Here is a 26846-nt window from a genome sequence, read left to right as displayed (position 1 = left end):
CTGTCCAAAAAACAGTTTAATACACTTCTAGTAGAGCAAAAATGGTACCTGGTCTGATGAATAAATCAAAATTGACATTAAATTAAAAAATGTTTATAATTCCCATTTTACATAACTTCATGCCTGCCTTTCAAACATTTCTCAGGGCTTGAAATTAAAGATAAGTGGTCTCAATATTGACAATTTTGATGTTGCTGGCCACTAATACGTCTAATACTGTAGTATGTGTCCCCTTTGTAAAATATACAAAATTGAATTAATAAACATCACTAACTACAGAAACTTAATTTTTATTTAATGAAAAGTAGTGATAAATATACAATTAAAGCAGAGGGGTTGTAACCTGGTCACGCACGAGAATTGAGTCCCAAACGACGATAACAATGCACGCTAATGGGTAGATGCTTGTTTGTGAACAATATCACTCTATGGCAGTCTACCACATGCGCAGATGATGACTCCCCCTACCGTTATTATTAAAAATTCTTTCATTTTAAGAAACGAGCATTCTCTTGATTTATAATACTGATAATACATTTTATTAAACATATTGCCATTAACTGATAGAAAATTCTATTCCCAAGGATGCAATCAAGATAATATCATTATTATTATTAAATTAAAATTAAAATTGTCATCTTTTATTTGGCAAATCAAGAATCTGGTCAAAAACATATTTCAAACATGGAAAAGTCTGTAGATGGGTGCACACTGTCAGACTAGATAGCAATGGCAATGAAAAATGTGTGCTTGTGGAGAGATGAGTTATTCAATAAATGTATAATTACCTTGAATTGATACTGACATCAGAAATACATCCGATGAATTCATCTCTCGTTGGAACTTGACTTGTAATATCGTAACCAGATGGTGTTCCACCAAAATATATTGGACTGCTGGTTGTGGTTTTTTTCTTCCCCGTTCCATCAACTTCTTTAGTATCAGTGTCATCAATAACTAGTGAAAGGCTAGTAATATAGAAACATTATTACATTATTACTTTTTTATAACATTGTCCCTATTTGACCATTGCGATATGTCATTAGTGTGATCTTGAGTTTAATACATTACTTTGTCTCAACAGCTCTGAATCTGCATAACGCACATTATTATACATCTGTCACCGTAACGACACAAGTTACAGTGTGTCGTAATTTTGCGAAATTTTACAGGGTATTTTTATCCTACTATATAAGGAAATGCGAATTTCAAATATGGAATGATTACTCGTGTAAGCGCCCTCTAATAATAAAAACAAACATGGCTGCCACCAAGGTTTCTCCGGACTCCACACAAAGAAGTTCACTAAATCTGTTCTAAACTTTTTGGATTTCAGCATTCCCATGATGAATCCTTTGGGAAGGAAAAGATGTATAATAATAAGGTTATTACAAGGATACCTCAAAGTATGCACTCAGACAGTATGCTGTTGCATCAACCTTCACTGCACGTCATTTAAAACTTCCCCTGTACTGTCTTTGTGCATACTTTGAGATATCCTCGTAATAACTTCATATTATAACGGTAATAGCAATTTCCTATGTAATGGGGTTTGTGATGTAAAATAGCCATTATTTGAAATTATCATCATTATCACTGTTGAATGTCTTTGAATGTGCGCCAACTCTCTATGCAGAACAATTTTGCCATGATGTGTTTTTGCAGGATTTAGCATGGGCGCTTGGTCCATTTCGGTGGTATATTTTGAATTCAGGATATTAAATTCTGATCAAAACGCTGAAAGATTGACTTTACTTACCCAGTTCCTTTTTTCTCAAAGTTTACAAAATGCCACTCTCCATCATCGTAGCGTTTCTTATTACTCTCTACTGTAGATATGTCATTACTAACATCAGTCTGGACAACAACACCCCCATCAACCATTGCGATAGAGAATGAATTACTCTGAAAGAGCAAGTGATTGAATAATTCATTTCTAACAAGTCATGGATGCCAAGCATGAATAAATGTGTGCTCAACTATTGTAAATCGCTTAATTTTCACTGCTAGAATTTTTTTGCGATTTGATGGCATTTGTGAAGACAAAAATTGAAAAAAGTCGTGTCACTTCCTGTCAAAGAACCCAATGTATCATAATGAACATAAACTACTGTTACTGTAAGAGTAATTTCTCAAGTCAAGGAATTTTCACTTCAGATTCTAGTAAAATTTAAAAGATTAATGACAATGACAATTCGTTTATTTCCTTGAATATTTTTTCAAATACACACTCACATAAAAAAATAATACTACTGTGGAATACTTTATTTTTGCTTGGAATTAATTTTCGCTATTTTCGCTGAAGGAATGATTCAGTGACAATAAAATCCAGCGAATATACCTTTTTCCTTTCTTTTACATTCAACTCGCCAAAAATCAGTGAAAATAAATTCCATATAACACACATAAAAAGTTATATCAGCGAAAATTAATTCCAGTGCAAATAAAGTATTTACAGTATGTGTAAATATGCATAGAAACTAAACAACTAGCCTCAAGGTATATTTAAGTATGCTACACTATGTTGCATTGGAAAAAAATTCAGAATCAACTGCACAAGCGGAATACTGGCAAGCTTTCTGATACCTTATTTATTTATTATATCCCTCACGAAAATTCTCATATAAGATTTGTGTAAACAATATGGACTTTTATATAATCCCTATAGACATTCTGTAGAGTGATAAAAGCTCTGTAGACTTTTGTGTAAATAGTTTTCTATAAAGTTTGTGAAGACTTCAGAAGATTTTCTCTAGGTAATTAGCTTATAAAAGATTTTTTTTTCTGCCATTCTCAAAATCTCTGCAATATGTGTATACTGTATAAAATGGGAAGTACCGAAAATTTAATTTTAATTTTTCTTAAAATTTTAGTTTAACACGCATTGGGAATGAATCAGTTGAAACATTGTACTGAGTTTGAACAAAATCATGCAAGCCATCTCAGAGAAACAGTTGTTAAAATCATGTACACCTGTACCTCATATGTATGATCCTGATAAGTGAATCCTGATACATTTAAAGACTGTGATTTTAATATTTTAGACAAAATGACTGTCAATTTCTAGTCACACAAAATTTGTGAGGAATCAACATGAACAAAATACAGAATGGCCGCCAGTCAGCCATAATTGTTTGAATCTTGAAAAAAATATAACCTGCAACTGTAACTCAATCATGGTACAAAGTTTGAATGAAATAGCATTACCCAAAACAGAGACTAAATAGTCCAGATTTAATGAGCTCTCTGGTCTTTGAGCTTAAGGTTGAACGCTACCCAAAATTAAAAAATCATGTCCTACATGTATTATATATTTTTACATTTATGACATTTCATTCACCTCAAGTTGATATACATTAGGATAGGTGGTACAGACTGACTGCTTATGTTCCTGTGAATTAACCATACCTGATCATCGTTAGTAGCAAAGACCATTAATCCACTCGGTTGTTGAGTTTTGAATCGAAGGGAGATATCAGAATTTCGATTGATGTTAACTCCTGGCATAGCAATGTAGCTATCAGTACGAGTAAATGCAGCAGTCCTTGCAGCCTTGAAAAAAAAAATATTACATCATAGATTTTAAAGATTTTGAAAACAAACTGGTACAAATTACACCAAAATATCCAATGTCTAAATCATTATTACAATAATAACAATATTTATTGAATCATCTTTTCATTGTGATCTTGATATATTTATGAAATAAAGAGAGAACAAACGTTTTTACAATGACATATGAGTTGGCAAAAGGACTGAACATTTATTTTTCCCGTTTTTTTAACCTTTTTACCACCAGACTTCCTTGTCAACTTTTTTCTTATATTCTTCAATATTTCTGAAAATGAACACTAATTTTGAATTTAAGTCAACAGACAAAATTTGAGTCAATTTTCAGTTTTTTGTCCCAATCTTCTGAAGAGAAATGCAGACTATAAATGGGACTGTTTTGTGAATTTGTGATGAAAAGGGGGAACTGGTGGTGAAAATGTAACATCGTCAAGCAATATTCAAAGTACAAGTTCATAACTATTAAAGCATATTTTTTTTTGAATGGTTAGAAAGCAAGATGAGACAATGTTCATATCATTTCTGAATCAGCTATTGTATTCATCTGATACATCAGTAACTATGAGCGTCTTCAAGTAAATACAAAAAGTACCATAATGATTGCTTTCTACTGGGGGGGTCTATGGTTGAAAGAATTAAAACTGGAAGCATTTCAGTTCATTTGGTGATGTCATCATATCTTACCCTATCTTGGCATCCAGAGTAGAGTCCTTTGGATCCTTCGTTGACGTATAAATCATCCCAAGCCTTTCGTTGCACAAGTACATCCTTCAAGCAACCCATATATGACACAGACGTCACTGCACTATAACAAAAAATAACACAAAACTATATGGAAATGGCACATTTATATAAATTTAAATAAATAAATGAATATTAATATAAATAAATAAATAAATAAATAAATAAATAAATAAATAAATAAATAAATAAATAAATAAATAAATAAATAAATAAATAAATAAATAAATAAATAAATAAAATTATAAATAAATAAATATTTATTCACCAAATAATTGCATGGTAACAATGACATTACAAGAATAATATAATAATGAACAAAACTAATAACATTAATGATGGTAAATAAAAATTAAGAATTATGTTGGTTTGGTTGAAAAGAGAAATAGCTTAGAGTTAGTCTAGTCTGATTTCCAAATGCAAGTATTTATACACAGATTAATAGTGATTGGCAAAAATAAATTATTGTAGATACATGTATATGACAATTTATACTTACCTAGGGACCTTAATCCCTTTAACTCCACCTAAATATAACACATCACTGGTTTCTAAACCATGATGATTACCAGGTGATGTCCCACGAACAGCATCATTTCTGAAAACAAAAATTACATCTGAATGAATGTGTGTCTGCATTTATTATGCAAGTGAATCATACACTAATTTACTTACTACATAGACAAAGATGTATCTTAGAGGAGGACTTGAATGAAACAGAAATACTGAGGGAGATTAAAATATAACTGGTAAACAAGCCACCTGACATTCACAATACGCCCACTGTTTCAGCAGTCTTGGGTGTTTCCATAATATCACAGAAGAAAATAATGTTATAGAGGTCCATGTAATAGCTACATGTACATGTGTATAATAAGTATCAAAGCAATTTAAGACAACAATATTTGCTAAAAAAAAAAAATCTGACAGAGACCCACCCCAAAAAAAATAAAACAAAAAATTGTTTTACAAAAAATTACAGAAATGATAATGATATTGTCACAAAATGGACAAATCTGACAGAGGTCCGCCCAAGGTATCTACAGTTGGTAGTTTTCAAGAAGAAGTTGAAAATAGAATTATTGACATACATGTAGCTATAGCAAAATTAATTTGGTCTCAATTACTGTATTTTATGACAAAATAGTAACTTCATGACAAGTTTGGCTAAAACAATTGTGTAATCGAGCAACCCATCCCTACTCCCTGTATGAAATTTTCAGTGTTACTTTAAAGTAAGGCTGCAACCAACCCAACTGTCATAAGCTTTTGTGGATAGAAAGTACATGTACATGTGACATAGATAATACACAATACATTTCAGAAAAATTAATAGTAACTGATTTTAAGTTATACTTTTGTTAATTCTATTTACCGGGGTAGTGGGCAAAGTATATGCCCAATTTGAATATTTTCATTTTTTTTTAACAAACAACCCAAAGCAAAATGTCATGCCAATCTGAGTTAAATGAGTTAATTACTTATTTTTTTAAATTTTGACAGACCTACTGTAAAATACTTTATTTTCACTTGGAATTAATTTACGCTATTTTGGATGATTCAGTGAAAATTTAATCCAGGGAATATCCATTTGTCCTATTTTTTACATTCAACTTATTAAAAATCAGTAAAAATAATTTCCATACAAAATACCCAAAAAGCCTTTCTATCGAAAATTTATTCCAGCTAAAATAAAGTATTTTACAGTATTATACTTCTACTTAACTTACTTGTTTATAGTAAGGGAGCCTGCCTGTTTGTTTCTCTGTGCAGTAACTCTGGTCCAGTTACCACTATTGCATTTCTCAGCTGACATAATCTCAGCAACCCCGCTTCCAAAATCATACTGGAATAAAACGTGGCCATTTCGCAGCTCCACAGATATAAAGTCAGTCTGTCAGGAAAAAAATTTAATAAAAAACAAAATGCTGATACATCAAAGACGCTATAGAATATAAAAACATGCAACTGTACATGTTATTTTCTATGTAAAAACTCTTAACATTTTTCCCCACCAGACTTGTCGCCCAAATTTTTCTGCACTTTGTTCTTATATTCTTCAATTTTTTCTGAAAATGAATGCTTATTTTGGAGCAACCAGACAAAATTTGAGAAAATTTTCAGTTTTTACTCAGAAAATTTGGCTATTTTTGTCCGAATCTTCTGAAGGAAAGTGCAGACTATAATCTGTTTTGTGATGAAAAGAGTTGAGTAGTGGTGAAAAGGCTAATGGACCCATATATCTAACACATTCATGGCTTGAGAGCCATCGATTTTTAACGAGTTGAAAAATAACATTGGGAATACTTACCCCTTTGCCAGCAAAGAATAATAATCCAGTGTCTGCAAATGTCTTCATTTGAAAAGAGATTTCTGTGCGCTGATAGATATTGATATTACCTTTTGGTAATATAACATAACTGTCACCACCATTCAATGTGAAAATATTCTCTGGTGGAGCTTGAAGTACAGATCTGAAAAAACAAGAATACAATTCAAATGTAATTTTTGAAACACTTGACATCATTTTATGTATCCTCAGTCGCAGGGCTACGTCACAAGAAGTTCCACGTTTCTAAGATGTGCACCACTATACCATGTAATCCTATGAGCTCTGCACAAGCTGCTTTGGAACGCCGGTCGAAGAGTCGGTGAAAATAGCTAAATTCAAGAAAACAACACAAAGTCAAATTTTAAGTAATTCTGGACAACCAAATTTATATATGTTACACACACAGGGGTTATCTTGTTACACTGTTCAGGGGAGTCTCAACAACCATCCCAAAGTACAGTTTTTTGAGAGTTTTCAGACTTTGTTTTCACCGTGATGGTTGCCAGGCGGTGAAAATGCCCAGATGACTGCCCCGAGAATACCAAGTGCATACATCACATAACAAGATACATTCACCGTTCTACATTTATTAAATAGTGCATTTGAGTATATACAATAAAGGTTGATTTGGATCAACAAAACTTCTGAAACAGGAAACATTTGTGGCACTTTATTACGTGTGTTTGCACAGTTTTAGTGCGAATAGACAAAATTTTGCACGAACAACAAATCCTACTAAAAATTTTTGAAAAATATACAAAAATAAAGAGATTGCCACGCATATTTATTTTAGTTGATCGACATTCAAAGAGGTTAAAAAAATGGTTATAAGGAAAAATGACAAAAAAAAGGAAAGAAACTTATGTATCGAGGGAGTTGCATATGAGAATACACCTCATAATCCCTATTTGATATTAACCTTTCAAGTTCCCTCATTTCATCACAAATTCACAAAATACTGGTAGTCCTGTTTAATTTATAGTCTGCACTTTCTTTCAGAAGACTGTGACAAAAATAGCCAAATTTTTGAGTAAAAACTGAAAATTGTCTGTTGACTCCAAAATTAGGGTTCATTTCCTGAAATATTGAAGAATATATAAAAAAAAAAGTGCAGAAAAATATGGGTGAAAAGCGAGAAAGTCTGGTGGTGAAAAAATTGAAATGAGTTTCCATAGAGATATGTATAATCCTCACCTTTCTTTGCATCCCCTATCAGCATTGACAGCTTCAGCAAAGTTCCACAAACCAATCGCCAAGCCCATAAACTTCAAATCATCTATACACCCAATAAATCTGCTAATTTTAATATTCGCTGGAAGCTGAAAATACAGAATACACATTCCAGTTAAGATTTGTTGTTTTGATTATTAGGTCACAAAGTTCAATGATACAAAAAGAATATATAATTTATACACACATTATAAATTATTTTAAAAAAAAACTATTAAAAAAAAAAACTATTGAAAACAAGCCATGCATAGCATAGTCCCCATTAGTTATCAAATTTAAGATATATAGTTTTGTTTATAGTAAAATAGCTGGAATATAACCTTGTCAGGAATATGATTTTTTAACATTAAAATGATTGACATTTGTATCTGATCGTCAAACAAGTACTTTTATTGCTCTGGAACAGCATTCAAAATCAGCCATTTTAAATACATGTATATATAGATAGATTGATAGATAGATAGATAGATAGATATTTTATTTGACACAAAATTTAGCATGAATGAAAAAAAACATACAATAAATCAATGGTCAAGAAAAAACACAAATAAAACAATAGACTAAACTAAAGCTTAGAAATAAAATCAATAAATTTTCCCAAGCAATTGACAATGAAGCTATCTTTAGTGCCTAGCAAGCACTTGAATTTCTCATGAGTTGATAACTTGCAAATGTTATCATCATAAATTGCTAATTCAGTTTCAAATTTAGTACGAGCTTGTACAATCTGACTATTTTTACATGTGAGTAATACATGAAATTCATCCCCAATAGCCTGTTCACATTACATAGAAAACAAAACCTTTGCTCTGGAGGTGTTTTATTATATCTAAGTTTTTCAATTGGCAACGCGTGAGAAGAAATGCGAAACTTAGTGAAACTGACCCTGTGTTGCACATTTTTAATTTGTTCTAAATATGATTCAAATTCAAAATTTTGTTTAAACTTGTTAAAAGTACGTAGCTTATTCTTTTCTGGTTTAAATACCGTTGGCAACCAGACTTTATTATAGTAAACTTGTTTGAATTTGGTTTTGAATTCTATAGTGTTAGATTCATCGCTAATTTTAGTTAATGTGAATAATCTTTTAACAAATGCTGTCCATGAATTACCGTTCATTTTATTGTCAGTATTAAAAGCACAGTCCAGAAGATGATTATGTTTAATTGATTTTAGCCTTTCATAATACTTCAATGTTTGTGAACTAATGTAAATAATGAGAGGATAGCTACCAAGTTCAGCTCTAGTTGCTGCATTGCTGGCCTTATTATTAACACCTAAAATCTGTTTGCAAAGTTTAATGTGGAGTTGTTCAAAGTATGTTTTGTCATTAAACAGACTTTGTATAAAATTGTCTTCAGTTATTTCGTTATTCTTTGTTTTAACAAGTTTGAAAGTAAAAGCCCCCCATATCTCAGATCCATATAATAAAATGGGTAGGATTGTACTGCGATATAACTGAATAGCATTTTTTGGCGAAACTATATAATTGTGTAGGCTAAGTGTTTGTTTTAATGCACCTATTGCACGCATTGCTTTTTTGACTAGATTATCAATAGCAATTGTAAAATTACCACTACTTTGAAAAGTGATACCTAAGTAGGTATATGTTGGGACAACTTTTACCTGTTGGTCTCCTAAGTAAAATTTGCCATCTATCTTTCTTCCCCTGTTATTAAAAATAATAATTTTAGTTTTGTTAATATTAACTCCAAGTCTCCATTTGATACAGTAGCTTTTAAACAAATTAAGATTATCTTGTAGTCCTGTACTTGTGTTTGAAAAAATGACAATGTCATCTGCAAAAAGTAGGCAATTAATATTGGTGCCATTAAGACTGACAGACTCAGATTTTTTAAGACTGTCAGATAGGTCATTGATGTATATGTTAAATAATAATGGGCTTAAGTTGCATCCTTGTTTAACACCACTAGATGATACAAATGGTTTGGTGCACCCCTGACCAGTCTTAATAGCATAGCTAGTATTTGAATACATTGATTGAATCAAATTTATACATTTTCCTGTCACTCCTGCTTTCCCTAATTTAAATAATAGCCCTTCACGCCAAACACTATCAAAAGCTTTGCGTAAGTCAACAAAGCAGGCATAAAGATATTTCTTGCCAATGCTATTTGTATATTTATTGATAATTGACTTAAGAATGAAGATGTTGTCTGTTGTCCTCCTATTCTTTCTAAATCCAAATTGAGAATCTTGTAAGAAATTATTATTGTTAAGAACATTTTGAATTCTATTATGAATAATGCTATTAAAAATTTTAGATGTACCATTAGAAAGGGCTATTCCCCTGTAATTATTGATATCTGAAATATTTCCAGATTTGTGAATAGGGACTATATAACTTGTATTCCACTCTGCTGGAAAACATCCACTTGATAAAATTTGATTGAATAGTTTATTAATACAAGCTAATAGTAATGGGTTATAGCACTTAAACATTTCATTGATAATAGAATCAGGACCTGCTGATTTACCACATTTAGTTTTTTTAATTGCAGTAATGATTTCATTGTTGGTAATTTGTTTATCAAGATCTGGATTACCATTGGATTTTTTGTTCAAGCTGTTGACAAAATATTTAACTTCAGAATCAATCTCTGAATTAGAATTTAATGGTTGAAATTTAATGTTTAACAGTGCTGAAAAATAGTCAGTCCAGTCAGTAGTTTGAATTGGGGGTAAATGATTAGTGCTGTTAGCGCTATTGAACTCTTTAATATTTTTAATAGCCTCCCAAAAATCTTTTGGGTTTTTATTTTCCAAATTCATTAAATTTTGAAGTAACATCGACTTGAATTCATTTTTCTTAAATTTAACTAGTTTTTTGTAGTTTTTGTTCAAGTTTTTTCTCTGTATTCTCAAGTTTTGATCAAATGGAAATTTGTCGAGTTGTTTAGAAATATCTTTTAGGCTTTTACGCATTTGCTCTAGATCACCGTTAAACCATTTCTGTTTTTTACGTATACCGCTTTGATTTGTTTTCCTAGTCTTAATTTTAATAAATTTCACAGCTTTATCAGCTGCACTATACATAATGTTATTGAATGCTGGGATAGCTTCATTATTCTGATCTAAAATGTTTTTAAGCAGAAAAGTTTTCATTTTATTAGTTGACTCTTCAGAGTTAAGCTGTGTAATGAAATTAACTTTAGATGTGCTATTCCAAATGTATTTTTTGTATGGATTTAATGCAATGTCATTGCTATTTTTTAGAGTAAAATTAGTCTTGATAGCTAATGATAGTGAGCAGTGGTCTGATACATGACTAAGAATATTAACTTTTAAATAGTTAATCTGTGGCAAAAATGATTTTTGTACAACACAATAATCTACTTGACTCACTCCATTATATTGGAAGCATGTGACTCTTCCTGACAAGTCCCCTATAATACGCCCATTGGCAATAATCATGTCAGTAGTAATACAAAGATTGCATAGGTGATGTCCATACTTATTGTTAACAGTATCCATAGATTGTCTGTTATCATTAATAATATTAGTATATGGAATTTGAATGTCTGACATAATAATTTCCTCTCCTAAATTATCACTAAGACCAGTAGTCCTAGAGTTAAAATCACCCATTAAACAAATATCCCCATGACAGGAATATTTTAGTGCTTCGTCTGTAATAATATTAAAGATGTCTTCAGCAGCAAGCTCACTGCTATTATAGTATGATGAACCAAGTGGAGGAATATAAGTAATACAAATGTAGAGATCTTTTACTAAACCAAAGAAATCCTTACTGAGTTTAAGCCAAAATGACTCTTTGTATTTGCTTTCAATTTTAGTGATTCCTTTACTGAATTTAGATCTGAAAAGAACCATAATACCTCCAGAGGCTTTACGAGCATTTCTACTTTTCTTTCTGTCAGCCCTAAAATAAGAAAAACCACTAGGAAATCTAAAACAATCACTACTGTCTAACCAAGTTTCTAAAAGACAAATAATATCATGACTAATAATACAAGTCATTGTCAATGACACGTCCCCGTTCCGTTCATATTTGAGTGACATATACATTCAAAGCAGATCATGACCGAAATGCACCTGCATATGTACAACACATTGTGCTAAATCTGAACAAAATCCATCCATGCATGACTGAGATCCGGTTCTGGAATTGTGAAAATATGTGATTTTGATGCATTTTCGGCCTTAAAATGGCAATCATTCCGCTATTGTTAAGCAGATCATGAAACAAATGCACATATCTATTTGTGACATGATGTACCATGTGTGTGTGAAGTTTGAACTTGATCAATCCAGACATGTCTTGGATACGGATCCAGAACTGAATTCTTTAACAAAATGGCCGCCAGTCGGCCATTTCGAATTTGATCCGAAAAAAAAAAAAGACGTGCATCAAGGTCCTATTATGTTTAATGTATGTACCAAATTTGAATGAAATCCGTCCATGCATAACTGAGATCCGGGTCCGGAATGGTGAAAATGTGCGATTTTGATGCATTTTCGGCCTTAAAATGGCCGCTATTCGGCTATCGTTAATGAGATCATGAAACAAATGCACATACATATTTGTGACATGATGTACCTTGTGTGTGTGAAGTTTGAACTTGATCAATCCAGACATGTCTCGGATACGGATCCAGAACTGAATTCTTTAAAACAAAATGGCCGCCAGTCGGCCATTTCGAACCCGATCCAAAAAAAAAAAATGACGTGCATCAAGGTCCTATTATGTTTAATGTATGTACCAAATTTGAACAAAATCCGTCCATGCCGGGTCCGGAATGGTGAAAATGTGCGATTTTGATGCATTTTCGGCCTTAAAATGGCCGCTATTCGGCTATCGTTAATCGGATCATGAAAAAAATGCATGTGCATATGTCCCATATAAGGTGTGATGTATGAGTGAAGTTTGAACTTAATCGGTCCATGCATGTTCAAGATACAGGTGATCACGGACGCACGGACGCACACAGGGCAAAACATAAGTCCCCGTTTTCGGACTGCGTCCGAACGGGGACTAAAAAACTAAAAGTATACCATAACATACATGTAGACTTTGTATTTAGTTTGTGGGGATTTAAAAAAAAAAATTAAATTATTAGAAATCAAGACACAGTTCTCATTCGTTTTCTATGCAGGTTCAAATATAGAAGTGCTTGTGCACATGCAAAAACAAGGAATGTCAGATAGTGGATTTTGAAACAGCATACGTTTAAACATAATGGCGAATGGTTGGCCATTTTGAATTCAATCAAAAAAAAACAGTACCGTTAAGTTTAATGTATGTCTCAAGTTTGAATGAAATTTAGATATTTTAGGCTAAGATTTGGTTTAAGAATGGCAAAAATGCTTGATTTTGATGAATCATTTGACACCAGTTGGCCATTTTGAATTGGAAAGTGAAAAATTTAATTTTCAGCATATGTAGTAATGTTACAGTTAACCATTTAATTTTCAGAACATTATTTGATGTTATTTGAGTCATTGAAATATTTCCAGTATTATGCACACATTCATACCACTAATTATGTCACATAAGAGTCTTGAATAAATCAAAAATAACAATTCAGACATTTACCCAAAGTGTACCTTGTGGTGAACAAGGATTAATTATCTGGATACTAAGCTGGGGTTTCCTTGTACTGTAGTGATATATCTGTTACATCCACTAACGGATTATAAATCTTACCCCAAATTCCTGTGGCACACCTCCAACAAAGAATTGTGCAGATGCTGTTAGATCGAAAACTGAGAACGAAGGTGGAGATCGACCTGTGGTTTCATCATCATTTTCTTTGTCTGTCTTTATAGTCAGTGTACCAGACATTCCAACCCTGATTTGAATAGAAAGATAGACAGATATTTTATGTGACACTAGTTATTTACATTGAATATACAAAATGGGCATTACTTATTGCCACAAAAAAAAAAGTTGAACATAACATCATCACTACACAAATGAATGAATGAATGAATGAATGAATAAACAAATAAACAAATAAATAAATAAATAAATAAATAAATGAATGAATAAACAAATAAACACATAAATAAATAAATAAATAAACAAATAAACAAATGATCAAACAAACGAACAAATGAATAAATGAATGAATGAATGAATAAATGAATAAATAAATAATCAAAAATTGTCTTATTTGCTTTAATATGAATGCAAGAACATGGTGTACAATTGAAATACCTTTCGCCTACTGCTTGATGCCAGACATCATCTGCTACTTTCTTATTACTTTTAATTTCAGCAAACCCTGATCCTAAATCATAATAGAATACAACATTGCCATCAACAATTTCCAAAGCCATGTAGTCATCCTGAAAAACATAAATGAAAATAACTTAAAGGTTTATTGTCTTTGCCAAGAGGAAGTTTGAAGAAATTGTTTTAAATGGTTATTTTTGGTGTGGCCCGTTCAAGTTTACGAAGAGAAACACAGATACAAAAAAAAAAAAATTGCCACCAGTCGGCCATTTTGGATTAGATCAATGAATAAAACAATCATGTGCACCTGTAAAAGTTGCACTTGTATGGATGTTCAAGTATTGGAATTTTAGGACCTAAATGGCCACCAGTTGATGAAATCATATCTCAAACATAAGGTACATTAATCTTATAATGCACAGGTTTTGTACAAAATCGTTGTTTAATAGATGACAATGGATACCAGAGAAACCAATAAGCTCATGGAGAAAAAAAATCCAAGATGGCCACCAGTACAGCCAAATTTCATTAGATTATTGAGTGATTGATACATCCTGCTTTGTCATTGCACCAAGTTTACAGAAGTTAGTTGCAGCATGTCTGAGAAATTACTTCAAACAGACACACATACATGTACCCTATAATATCAGTTGCTGTTTTGGGATGCATACAACTGGGACACAGTCTGAAAAAAATCTGCCCATAGTATGATGTAACTGCTTACATGGCAGTAACAACAAGGTTATTTTTAGCAAAATCTCCCACAATGCAGTGCAACTTCTCATCAAGTGTAATGATTAACATAATTTGCATAAACATAGCTTCGCATAATGCAATGCATTATGCTTGGATGAACATCTTCATTACACGATTCAAATTTTAGCAATTTGTTGAAAACATAGTTAAAATGTAGAGGCCTTGCCACTAATTTACTTACCCCACCACCTTGTCCACCGAGGAATGCCAAGAATCCATCGTTCTCTTTTGTCTTGAAAAACAGCGAGATAGAGGAAGAAGCTGAAGCATCTTCATTATTAGGAACAGATCGTAATCTAACTGTAGTTGTTTTACGGAAACCCATGGCAACCTCAATCTAAGAAGAAAACAAAAATTATGAATCAGATATTATTTTACACATAATTTTATTTAACACAAAATTTATGATCAAGTGAACATAACACAAGCACTGTTGTATACTGAGATTGCAAGTAGTTGTTTCGAACACAAGACAATAAATTGTGGCAATTTGAAAGCAGTATAATATAAAAGAGAGTTTCCATTCAACTGCGAGATCCAGCGAGTTGCGTGAAAGATGCATGCCGAACGTCTGCCACAAAAATAGAATGATTCGATTTTGAACTTGAATTTCTTTATTTTGTATCTCACATCAAAAGACCGATCTTTGACTGGGGAATACTGCATTTGAATACCCTAACTTCATCAAAATTGATCATCATCAAATGTGTACAGCACATTATTAAGCATGCAAATATCCCCTAAAAATACTTTCGCGATGTTTGTCGCCACTACGACGCTATGACCTTTGTTTGTCCTGTTTTTACGTTCGATTTCACGCATAATGCAGGATCTCGCAGTGAATGGGATCTCGCAGTGAATGGGATCTCGCAGTGAATGGGAAATGGTCCATTATACATACCCTATTTGCCTGATCCTGTGCCCTTTCTATTTTATCTTGTAATTCTGTGAGATTTGATAACGCTTTCATTCCTAAGTCTTTCATCTTATCTTTCTGAGCACTCATGTCATTCAGCAAGTCCTGGGCTTGTGGAACCATTTCGTTAAGTTTTCTCACTGAAACAATACAACAACTCTGGTCAGTAATCCATTGCTTATTTCCTGGTAGAAAATTGTGCCAGTGCCAGTTGGAAAAAAATTACTCAATAAATTTTACTGGTCAATTTTTTTTTTTTTTTATTATTGTTGTGCCAGATGACATTTCCGGACATTGAAGTCACTGCTGTATCTCCTGCGTTTTTTGTATTTGGCGCTAATTGGATGAGTACAAACCAGTGTTCCAAACCTAATACCGCACATTTGGAAGGCAGGACAGGGCAGTTGGCTGTGGAAGTCAATCCTGGAACCTTTCTAATACAAGGCGAATATGCAAACCAACCAATATAACCCAAGTTATGTTGCTGATAAATTTGTTTCCTAAAATCAAAGCATCATATCACATAAATAAATTCACCCAAACTATCAATTTAACGTTTTTATGTATACACACTCTAAGAAAATTATATTATATTTTAAACTTACGTCTAGATGCAGCTCTGTCCATAGCACGATTAATATCATCAATTTTCTGTGGAATCTCAGCAACTAATAATTTCTTATCAGGCAAAGTTTGACCAATGGAATAGATTGAGTCTAGTGCTTCCTGGGCTTTGTTTTGGGCACTGTCAGCAGTGTCCATTGCATCTTCAGCTCTCGCGCTAAGATCATCTGAGAAAACAATTTGTACAAGTCATTGTTAATGTCCCTATTGGAATTAGGGGAAGTGTTATTCATGCCAAAAATTAAGTAATATGAACCAAAAGCATAGATAATTGAGAGTGAATAATTGGCTGGTCTAGTATCAACAGAAATTACATTGTTATAAATGACTTTTTCAAAATCAATATATATGGTACAAAATTAAACAGAATATGCAAGCTACTCACACATTTTTTGTATTTAAAATGAATCATCATGGACATGTATCTCAACAAATATTATGTTTGTATCAAATTTGAACGAAAATGAACAAATCCGGTCCAAGACACCACATCTTCCAAAAAACAAGATGGATGCCAGCCTGTCACCTTTGATCTGATTATGTAGCAAACTGGCATTGACATGTATTCCTATATGTATGATACATGTGCCAAATATGAATGAAAATGGTCTCTAAGCCTTGAAGATATAATTATTAATAGTAGTATTGTAAAAAATGCAAGATGGCCGTCAGTCAGCCATCTTTGGTCCATTTGAAAATGACAAACCATGTCCATGATACAATATTTCCAAAAAACAAGAGGGCTGCCAGTTTGCCATCTTTGATCCAATCGCACAACGAAATGTATAATATATGTACCAGATTTGAACAAAAAACTGACAAAGCATGCATAAGATACATGTACCACGTTTTCAAAAAACAAAATGGCTGCTAGTCTTTGATTCGATTGCAAAACGAATTGTCATAGACATGTACTCCAACATGTATAAGGTATGTACTAAATTTGAACAAAAACCGACAAAGCATGCATAAGATACAACATTTCCAAAAAACAATTAAGATGGCTGCCAGTGACCATCTTTGACCTGATCGCAAAACGAATTGTTAGACATGTACCCTAACATGTATAATTTATGTACCAAATTTGAACAAAAACTGACAAAGCATGCATATTTTCAAAAAACATAGTAGCTGCCAGTTCACTATCTTACATTGAATCAGTAAACAACACATTGTGCCTATGTCCCAGATAAAGTACGTACTAGGAACATGCAAAGAATGAACAGATTTGATTCACAGGGTTCTGAAATATGACTCCAGACAGACAGAAGCTCAAACAGGGACTAATAATATGATATTATACATCTTTCTGATTTAACAACATGTTGTAGAATGTCCAGAACTGATCAAAATGGTAAGAAATATTGAAACTTTCTTCCTATGAACTTTGATGGGATGAACTTATAACACTTACCTGATGGTATTGCATCAATTTCTTGTTTTAGTTTTCTCAGTTCTTCTTCAGTTTCAGTATTGAGTTGATCAATTTCCTCTACATCTTTCTTGGCATTATCCAATCTCTCTTGTAAATCTGTTCAATGGCAAATCAATGATAGTATAGAATAGTATAGGGTACAGTGGAGTGTGTCGGTGATGTGTGGGAAGTGGAGTGTGGGAAGTAGAGTGTGGAGTGTGGGGAGTGAAGTGTGGGGGAGTAGATTGTGGGGAATGGAGTGTGGGGAGTGGAGTGTGGAGAGTGGGGAGTATAGTGTGGGGAATAGAGTGTGTCGGCGAAGTGTGGATAATAGTGTTGAGTGTGGGGAATGGAGTGTGGGGAGTGGAGTGTAGTGTGTTGGTGGAGTGTGGGAAGTAGAGTGTGGAGTGTGTCAGTGAAGTTTGAGAGTTTAGTGTGGAGTGTGGGGAATGGGGTGTGGAGAGTGGGTGGAGTATGTCGGTGAAGTGTGGGGAGTAAAGTGTGGGGAATACAGTGGGGAGTGGGGTGTGGAGTGTGGGAGAGGGGTGTGGAGTCTGGGAGTGGGTGGTGTTGGGAGGGATGGTGTGGGGTTTAGAGGAGTGGATTGGAGTGACACGTATATGAGGTAGGATAAAGTGGAGTTTTTTCATACCTCCTTCAACTTTATCTTTTGATTCTTTAGCTGTTTTCTGTAATTGTTTACTTTTCTTCTTTGAATCTTTAGCTCTGGCTGATTGACCATTAGACTGAGGATGAAAAAATTAAGTCTGTGATATTTTAGAATGTACATGTATGTGGTGTCTATATATGCCTACTGGACAAGGTGTCACTATATGCCTACTGACCAAGGTGTCACTATATGCCTACTGAACAAGGTGTCACTATATGCCGACTGAACAAGGTGTCACTATATGCCTACTGACCAAGGTGTCACTAATGCCTACTGAACAAGGTGTCACTATATGCCTACTGAACAAGGTGTCACTAATGCCTACTGACCAAGGTGTCCCTATATGCCCACTGACCAAGGTCTCGCTATATGCCCACTGACCAAGGTCTCGCTATATGCCTACTGAACAAGGTGTCACTATATGCCTACTGACCAAGGTGTCACTATATGCCCACTGACCAAGGTCTCGCTATATGCCCACTGACCAAGGTCTCGCTATATGCCCACTGACCAAGGTCTCGCTATATGCCTACTGACCAAGGTGTCACAAATGCCTACTGAACAAGGTGTCACTATATGCCCACTGACCAAGGTGTCACTATATGCCCACTGACCAAGGTCTCGCTATATGCCCACTGACCAAGGTCTCGCTATATGCCCACTGAACAAGGTGTCACTATATGCCTACTGAACAAGGTGTCACTATATGCCTACTGAACAAGGTGTCACCATATGCCTACTGAACAAGGTGTCACCATATGCCTACTGAACAAGGTGTCACCATATGCCTACTGAACAAGGTGTCACTATATGCCTACTGAACAAGGTGCCACTATATGCCAACTGACCAAGGTGTCACTAATGCCTACTGAACAAGGTGCAGCTATATGCCTACTGAACAAGGTGCCACTATATGCTTACTGAACAAGGTGTCACTAATGCCTACTGACCAAGGTGCAGCTATATGCCTACTGAACAAGGTGTCACTATATGCCTACTGAACAAGGTGTCACTATATGCCTACTGAACAAGGTGTCACTATATGCCTACTGAACAAGGTGTCACTATATGCCTACTGAACAAGGTGTCACCATATGCCTACTGAACAAGGTGTCACCATATGCCTACTGAACAAGGTGTCACCATATGCCTACTGAACAAGGTGTCACCATATGCCTACCGAACAAGGTGTCACCATATGCCTACTGAACAAGGTGTCACTATATGCCTACTGAACAAGGTGTCACTATATGCCTACTGAACAAGGTGTCACTATATGCCTACTGAACAAGGTGCCAATATATGCCAACTGACCAAGGTGTCACTAATGCCTACTGAACAAGATGCAGCTATATGCTTACTGAACAAGGTGTCACTATATGCCTACTGAACAAGGTGCAGCTATATGCCTACTGAACAAGGTGTCACTATATGCCTACTGAACAAGGTGTCACCATATGCCTACTGAACAAGGTGTCACCATATGCCTACTGAACAAGGTGTCACTATATGCCTACTGAACAAGGTGTCACTATATGCCAACTGAACAAGGTGCCACTATATGCCTACTGAACAAGGTGCAGCTATATGCCTACTGAACAAGGTGTCACTATATGCCTACTGAACAAGGTGTCACCATATGCCTACTGAACAAGGTGTCACCATATGCCTACTGAACAAGGTGTCACCATATGCCTACTGAACAAGGTGTCACTATATGCCTACTGAACAAGGTGTCACCATATGCCTACTGAACAAGGTGTCACTAATGCCTACTGAACAAGGTGCAGCTATATGCCTACTGAACAAGGTGCCACTATATGCTTACTGAACAAGGTGCTACTATATGCTTACTGAACAAGGTGTCACTATATGCCTACTGAACAAGGTGTCACTATATGCCTACTGAACAAGGTGTCACTATATGCCTACTGAACAAGGTGCCACTATATGCCAACTGATCAAGGTGTCACATATGCCTACTGAACAAGGTGCCACACTATATGCCTACTGAACAAGGTGCTACTATATGCCTACTGAACAAGGTGCCACTATATGCCTACTGAACAAGGTGTCACCATATGCCTACTGAACAAGGTGTCACTATATGCCTACTGAACAAGGTGCCACTATATGCCTACTGAACAAGGTGCCACTATATGCCTACTGAACAAGGTGTCACCATATGCCTACTGAACAAGGTGCCACTATATGCCAACTGACCAAGCTGTCACTAATGCCTACTGAACAAGGTGTCACCATATGCCGACTGAACAAGGTGTCACTATATGCCTACTGAACAAGGTGCTACTATATGCCTACTGAACAAGGTGCCACTATATGCCTACTGAACAAGGTGTCACTAATGCCTACTGAACAAGGTGTCACTATATGCCTACTGAACAAGGTGCCACTATATGCCAACTGAACAAGGTGTCACTAATGCCTGCTGAACAAGGTGCCACTATATGCCTACTGAACAAGGTGCTACTATATGCCTACTGAACAAGGTGCTACTATATGCCTACTGAACAAGGTGCTACTATATGCCTACTGAACAAGGTGCCACTATATGCCAACTGAACAAGATGTCACTATACAAATGTATGCCTACTGGCTGTGGGTGCTATACCAATTCTACACTCACCTTTTCATCAGCACTTTCAGCAGCTTCTTTTGCATCCTGAGCAGCTTCCCATGCATCATCTATTGCTGATGCTATGTTCTTATAGGCTGTTGCTGCTGCCACAGCCTTATCACCTAGTTCACGAGTATCGGCAATTAAACTGAAAACAAAGAAAATGCATCATAAGATATTCTCCTACAGTCCTAATAAAATGAACCGTGTGTCTATAACGCTACAAATATACTCTCCAAAAGGTGTTTGCTCTCAGCATGTTTCACGCACACACACACACCTCTGCCGCACATGGATTTGCACAATAATAGCCATGTCAGGGTATTAGGTGTGCGAATATATAGGGCAGAACAAGAACTGGTGGACGCCATTTTTGTGTATATTATTATGCAAATCCATGTGTGGTAGAGGTGTGTGTGCATGAAGCATACTGAGAGAAAACGTCCTCTAAGTGTAGAGTGTCATACAATGTATATACTTACTCATCCAATAAATTGGCTTGTCTCTGCAGTTTATATGCATGTATTGTGGCATTTACAACCAATGGCTCCAATTCTATATTCTGCTCTTTCAGATTCTCTACAAATGGATCCAATCTTGATTGAGCTGCGTCTAACTTGGATGCTTCAATTGCGGTTTTCTGGAAAATGCATTATTGTAGTTATTGTAGTTTCGTTATCATCGCATCCACATCCCTCGGTCAACTTGATCACAAAAACATAACATGAATTTCATTCAACATGATCAATGTGCTAGTAACTGTTTCAAATGAAAAACAAGAAAATCCTGAATGATAGCTGCCCCGGGTTCAAATTAAAGAGACTGAATACCTGGTAATTTTCTCGTTTTATTAGATCACATATTTTTAAGACATTGGTGATCATAGCTGTCTACAGTCAATATTTATTAACCCTAGTATTTGTTTTCCTGGAGTAATTTCATCCCCTGTGTACCACAATATTGAAATTTGTTACAATTTGTATATGCAACTATAAAGGGATAAATGCACAATCCTAGCTGCCTATACCAACCAACATATTAGAATGTCTTCTTTCCAGTTTATTTAATTTTTGTTTGTTTTTTAAACTTTTTTAGTGCTGTTTATGTTGCTTGTTGTTACTTTATTGTATTTTCTCACACTCTGATACAATTTCAATAACTGTATATATTATAATTATTATTATACATCTTTCACTGTATCACCGTAAGTTACAGCATGCTGTAATTTGCATCTGCATTCTACCATATTAGGTATTATGTGAATTCCAAATATGGAACGATTATGTGGTATTTACAAGATGGCAGACATTTTTTAAAAAACAAAGTTCATAGCAATAAAGTTCCAATAATTTTCACTATTTTACACAGTTATGGGCATTCCACACCAATCAGTTGGATTAGGAAGATGCATTATAATAAAGTTATTACGAGAATACTGCTGCAATGTATACACTCAGATAGTGCACGATCACATCAACCTCCACTACGCATTGATCGATACTCCCACTGTAATCCATACATTGTGGCATCCATGCAAGTACCTCATTATTATTACAACTTTGCACTTACTTGAACAGCGGTGTCAGCATCATCCAGGAATACCTCAGCTTGATTCAATAAATCCCTTGCAGCACCTATATCTTTCTCTGCTTCTGAATATCCTTCCTGTGCCTCTTTCAATGTATTCTATAACCACAATAAATAATTAATTTATTAATCAATGAAATTATTCCCAAACCAAAAGTGTTGTATAATCATAGCCTTCGTTTGCAATGACTTTTTTTTCAATCCTTACAGAGAACTATGTAGAGTAAAATCTGTGCAACCCAAAGAACTATTTGTGTTCAGTTAATGCAAGAGGATCATCACCTGCGCATACGCGGGAATTGAGTCCAAAGCAATGATAACAACACATGCTAAAAACGCAAAGGCTCATGGGTAGACGCTTGTTCGTAAACAATGACACACTATGGCCATCTGGCGCATAGGCAGGTGACGACTCCCCCGCTTTAAGATGCATTTCATTGTAATAAAACATTTTGTAGACTCTTTTCTCAGGCTATTTGGTGTTCAGGTTAGACTTGTTTCACTAAAGTATAAAAACAGCATCTACTACATCTACTGTTTATTTCTAGATTTTATAGGAAAAGCTTTTGTGATATTGTAGACCAGGAACTAGACTAGGGACAGCTAGGAAACTCTCAAGCAAAATGCCATCTTTACTCATACATCTGTGGCAGTGCAGTGTTTTTCGAAAAGACTTTTCCTTTTAACTCTAAACCGTACTCCTACTCACAAAATAAATTTTACACACTTATGCCCATCTTGAAGGTACTATTAAGTCCTTCTGTGCGACGGTGTGCATGCGTCGGCTCGGATAGTTGTGTTTTTGCTTGCTCCGTCAGTGAGTAGTACAAATCAAGTGAATTTAGACCCTGCAGTTGGGCACCATCGGGCTGATTAACAGATAACAATATTTTAATAATGTCGGATGAAGCTGGAAAGAAAAGACAACCTGGAAAGAAATGTTTTCGGGACATGAGAAGTCCAACAACCGAGCTCTTGACAACACACCACGAGGCGAGTTAAGATGTTGTCGCCATCCAATCAACTACGAAGAGAATTACTATTAGCAGCGTGAACAAATACGAAAGTGAAAATTGGAATAAACTGTAGCAAAGACTAGATGGGATTAAATCCAGTTTATGCTAAGGTTGATGTATTGGTAAATGAGGCAAGTCCTTCTGTACATTTATTATTCTTTGTAATAACTACAGAAACTCACCTTATAATCAGGAAACTCATTCAACATATTGAATGTCTCAACTTCATCAAGAATCCTATTAGATTGTTCAGTCTCGTTCAGCAACTCACGGAATTTACTCATCAAGTCGTCCATATTTTCTTCAACAGCTTTGCAATCTTCTTCCTGGTCATCATATTTTCGATTCAATCTTTTGGCTTTTTTCAAAGCTTAAAAATAAAATTTATCACTTATTTTTAATATAGTTTAAACCAATATACCTGACATTCTTTATTATCATCATCATCATCATCATCATCATCATCATCGTCATCATCATTGTCATTATCATTATCATCCTCATCAATATCATTATCATTATCATCATCATCATCGTCATCATCCTCCTCCTCCTCCTCCTCCTCCTCCTCCTCCTCATCATCATCCTCCTCCTCCTCATCATCATTATCATCATCCTCATCCTCCTCATCATTATCATTATCATCATTATCATCATCATCCTCCTCCTCATCATTATCAACATCCTCATTATTATCATCATTATCATTATTATCATCATCATCATCATCCTCATCATTATCACCATCCTCATCCTCCTCATCATTATCATCATCATCATCATCCTCATCATTATCATTATCCTCATCATTATCATTATCATCATTATCATCATCTTTATCATCATCATCATTATCATCAAAATAGCTCACCATCCTCTGCTAGTTCCAATTCTTCATCAGCGTTGTCTTTTGGTTCACTAAAATCTCTTCCTTCAATCTCCCTCACTATCTTCTTTGCCTCAGCCAGCAACTCATCCACATCAGAGTCTCCTTTACGCCCAATATTATCAGCAATTTCCGCTGCATTGTCTACAGACTCTGTTGATGGATGATGCAAGTGTCATTGTCACAATACAGTGATCACATGATAAGTCAACTGACAGGAAAACTTCAATATCAAGTTGTCCAACTGTAGCACAGAATACACCACGATACATGTACGGTATATTGACTGGGCTCATTAGCATATTATGATTGGTGACACGATGATGTATGTACACAGCTAGATCAATAAAGGACCAATAAGCACATACAACCAAGTACATTCATGCAATGTTCAACCATTTGAATATACCATGATGTAATTATAATCAATATAAAATTTGATAAAAGATGTTAGGGACAACATCAAAAGTTCAATGTAGGATAAAAAAACTTAATTCCTTTAGTTTTTTACCAAACCCCCCCACCCCCACTGAAACTTAATTGTTAAATATTGATCATGGCGTCAGACTACATTCACCATTAAATACAAATTGATAATCGGACAGTAGTATGGCATAGCAGTTGGCTGTCGGGTGGGTGTAAAAAGCCTTTACCATTTTCTCATCTTGGATGTTTTGTTTTTCATTTTCTGTTATTTTTGTTCATGATTGGATAGAAAAAAACGAACTACAAATACTCCAAGATTTTTTTGACTTCATTAAATAATAAAATCGTTTTTGAAGGATGGAAACTTTTTGAGGTCAAACCCCCCATCCTCACCCCCCACCGCCAAACTAAAGGAATTAAGTTTTTTATCAGACATCGATCTTTTGACGTCGTCCCTGATGTTCATATGCCACTGTGAACTGTTTCCACCCAACACAGCTGATGCGCCCGGTCGGCGTGATCACTTCAGTCACGTTAAGTGAATAGACAGTAGATGGCAGTTGTCTAGAACAAACAGTGCATTTTTGTTGGTTGATGCTCCAAGTGAAAGTCACCGACTGGCTTGCATTGGTAGTACCAGCTTCCCATACAAGTATAGGAATAATATTAGGATATCTGTGTTTACAAAATTCAACACTATTTTGTGAAGATAATTAACACGATTAAGGCAAATACACACGCAAATACGTCCAGCATCTAAAGCCCTCTCACTCGACTATTAGTTTCTGATAAAAGGAGTAGTAAAAATATTGTGACATTTTTGAATAACATAAAGTCACTGTGAAATATTCATATTAACGATTCTCTCATGAAATGTTTACAGTAGATTTTTAAAATACCTCTTGCTTTCCGAGCAGCTTTATTAACAAGATCTTCCACTTCTGCAGCTCGTTTATCAGTGTCTTCTGCCTCTTTAGCTATTGGCTTAGCGTCTTTCTTGGCTTTACGAGACTGCACAATAAAAGAATTATAAAACAAATAAGGAACAATGAGTGAATGACCTACTTGGGTAATAGTGCCCCTCCCCCTAAAGCTAACAAGCTAACTTCAGTGTATTGTGAGCCCCTCCCCCTAAAGATAATGATGACTTCAGTGTATTGTGTTTGTTAAATAGTTAATTTGTTTATTTTTTCTAGTGTTTTCTATATAATAATAGGAATATGAAATAATGTCCATGATTGTCTGTTAGCTTACTGTTTCATTGAATGCAGCTTCAATAGGGGACCACTGTGTGTCTACAATTTCTCTGTTTAGTTACAGTTGAATGCCTTGAATGCTTAGATGGAACACTGTAAGCAGACCCACTTATTGCCAAAAAAGGTGTTTTCATATCTTACTACCATGTTGTTGTCATTAATGTTTTTTTAAGGTAATAATATTATCCAAACATTGCATTATAATAGAAATACCAAATCATTGCATGAGAAGCTTTGTGATGACTTAGATGAACCAGTTTGCTACATAGCCATGTATCAAGGCTAGATATAGGCAAACACAGCATTAACGCATATATACAGTGACCCCTCGCTAAATCACAGGTTTCTGTTCAGTCCGCCTTTGTTCAACTCCGAAACAAATTTTAGCAGCTTTTCTTTATTCTTTACCACCCACGAATAGTGGACTCACTTTTATGTCGAAACTGCAAACACAACAATAGAATTTTTGGGAACCATCCTACTACCCGTGACTTAGCCGAAAACGCGACTTACTGAGACTCAATTAGCGAGGGGTCACTGAATATCAATTTGTTTTTTATTTTT

At 34.8% G+C, this 26846-nt stretch overlaps 1 protein-coding gene across 1 annotated transcript in view; it reads right to left on the bottom strand.

Moving 5' to 3' along the window:
• Positions 1-26846, bottom strand: part of LOC102806714 (laminin subunit alpha-like) — a 140698-nt gene that overhangs the window by 98009 nt on the left and 15843 nt on the right. The window contains exons 21-41 of the mRNA XM_085492989.1: positions 25926-26037; positions 24586-24753; positions 23897-24084; positions 22681-22797; positions 21594-21751; positions 21121-21259; positions 18456-18549; positions 17804-17920; positions 16371-16556; positions 15751-15905; positions 15031-15186; positions 14076-14206; positions 13563-13707; positions 7838-7962; positions 6623-6785; positions 6042-6205; positions 4811-4909; positions 4255-4375; positions 3409-3552; positions 1760-1905; positions 789-968 (exon numbers count right to left, since the gene is read on the bottom strand). Coding sequence (XP_085349115.1) covers positions 789-968; positions 1760-1905; positions 3409-3552; positions 4255-4375; positions 4811-4909; positions 6042-6205; positions 6623-6785; positions 7838-7962; positions 13563-13707; positions 14076-14206; positions 15031-15186; positions 15751-15905; positions 16371-16556; positions 17804-17920; positions 18456-18549; positions 21121-21259; positions 21594-21751; positions 22681-22797; positions 23897-24084; positions 24586-24753; positions 25926-26037 — 3008 coding nt within the window. The remainder of the gene's footprint in view (positions 1-788; positions 969-1759; positions 1906-3408; positions 3553-4254; positions 4376-4810; positions 4910-6041; positions 6206-6622; positions 6786-7837; positions 7963-13562; positions 13708-14075; positions 14207-15030; positions 15187-15750; positions 15906-16370; positions 16557-17803; positions 17921-18455; positions 18550-21120; positions 21260-21593; positions 21752-22680; positions 22798-23896; positions 24085-24585; positions 24754-25925; positions 26038-26846) is intronic.

The sequence above is a fragment of the Saccoglossus kowalevskii genome, chromosome 18 (genome assembly GCF_978046115.1).
Source record: "Saccoglossus kowalevskii chromosome 18, keSacKowa6.1, whole genome shotgun sequence".
NCBI lineage: Eukaryota > Metazoa > Hemichordata > Enteropneusta > Harrimaniidae > Saccoglossus > Saccoglossus kowalevskii.
Note: the sequence above shows the minus strand (reverse complement) of the source record. Positions and strands in the feature narration are given on the sequence as shown.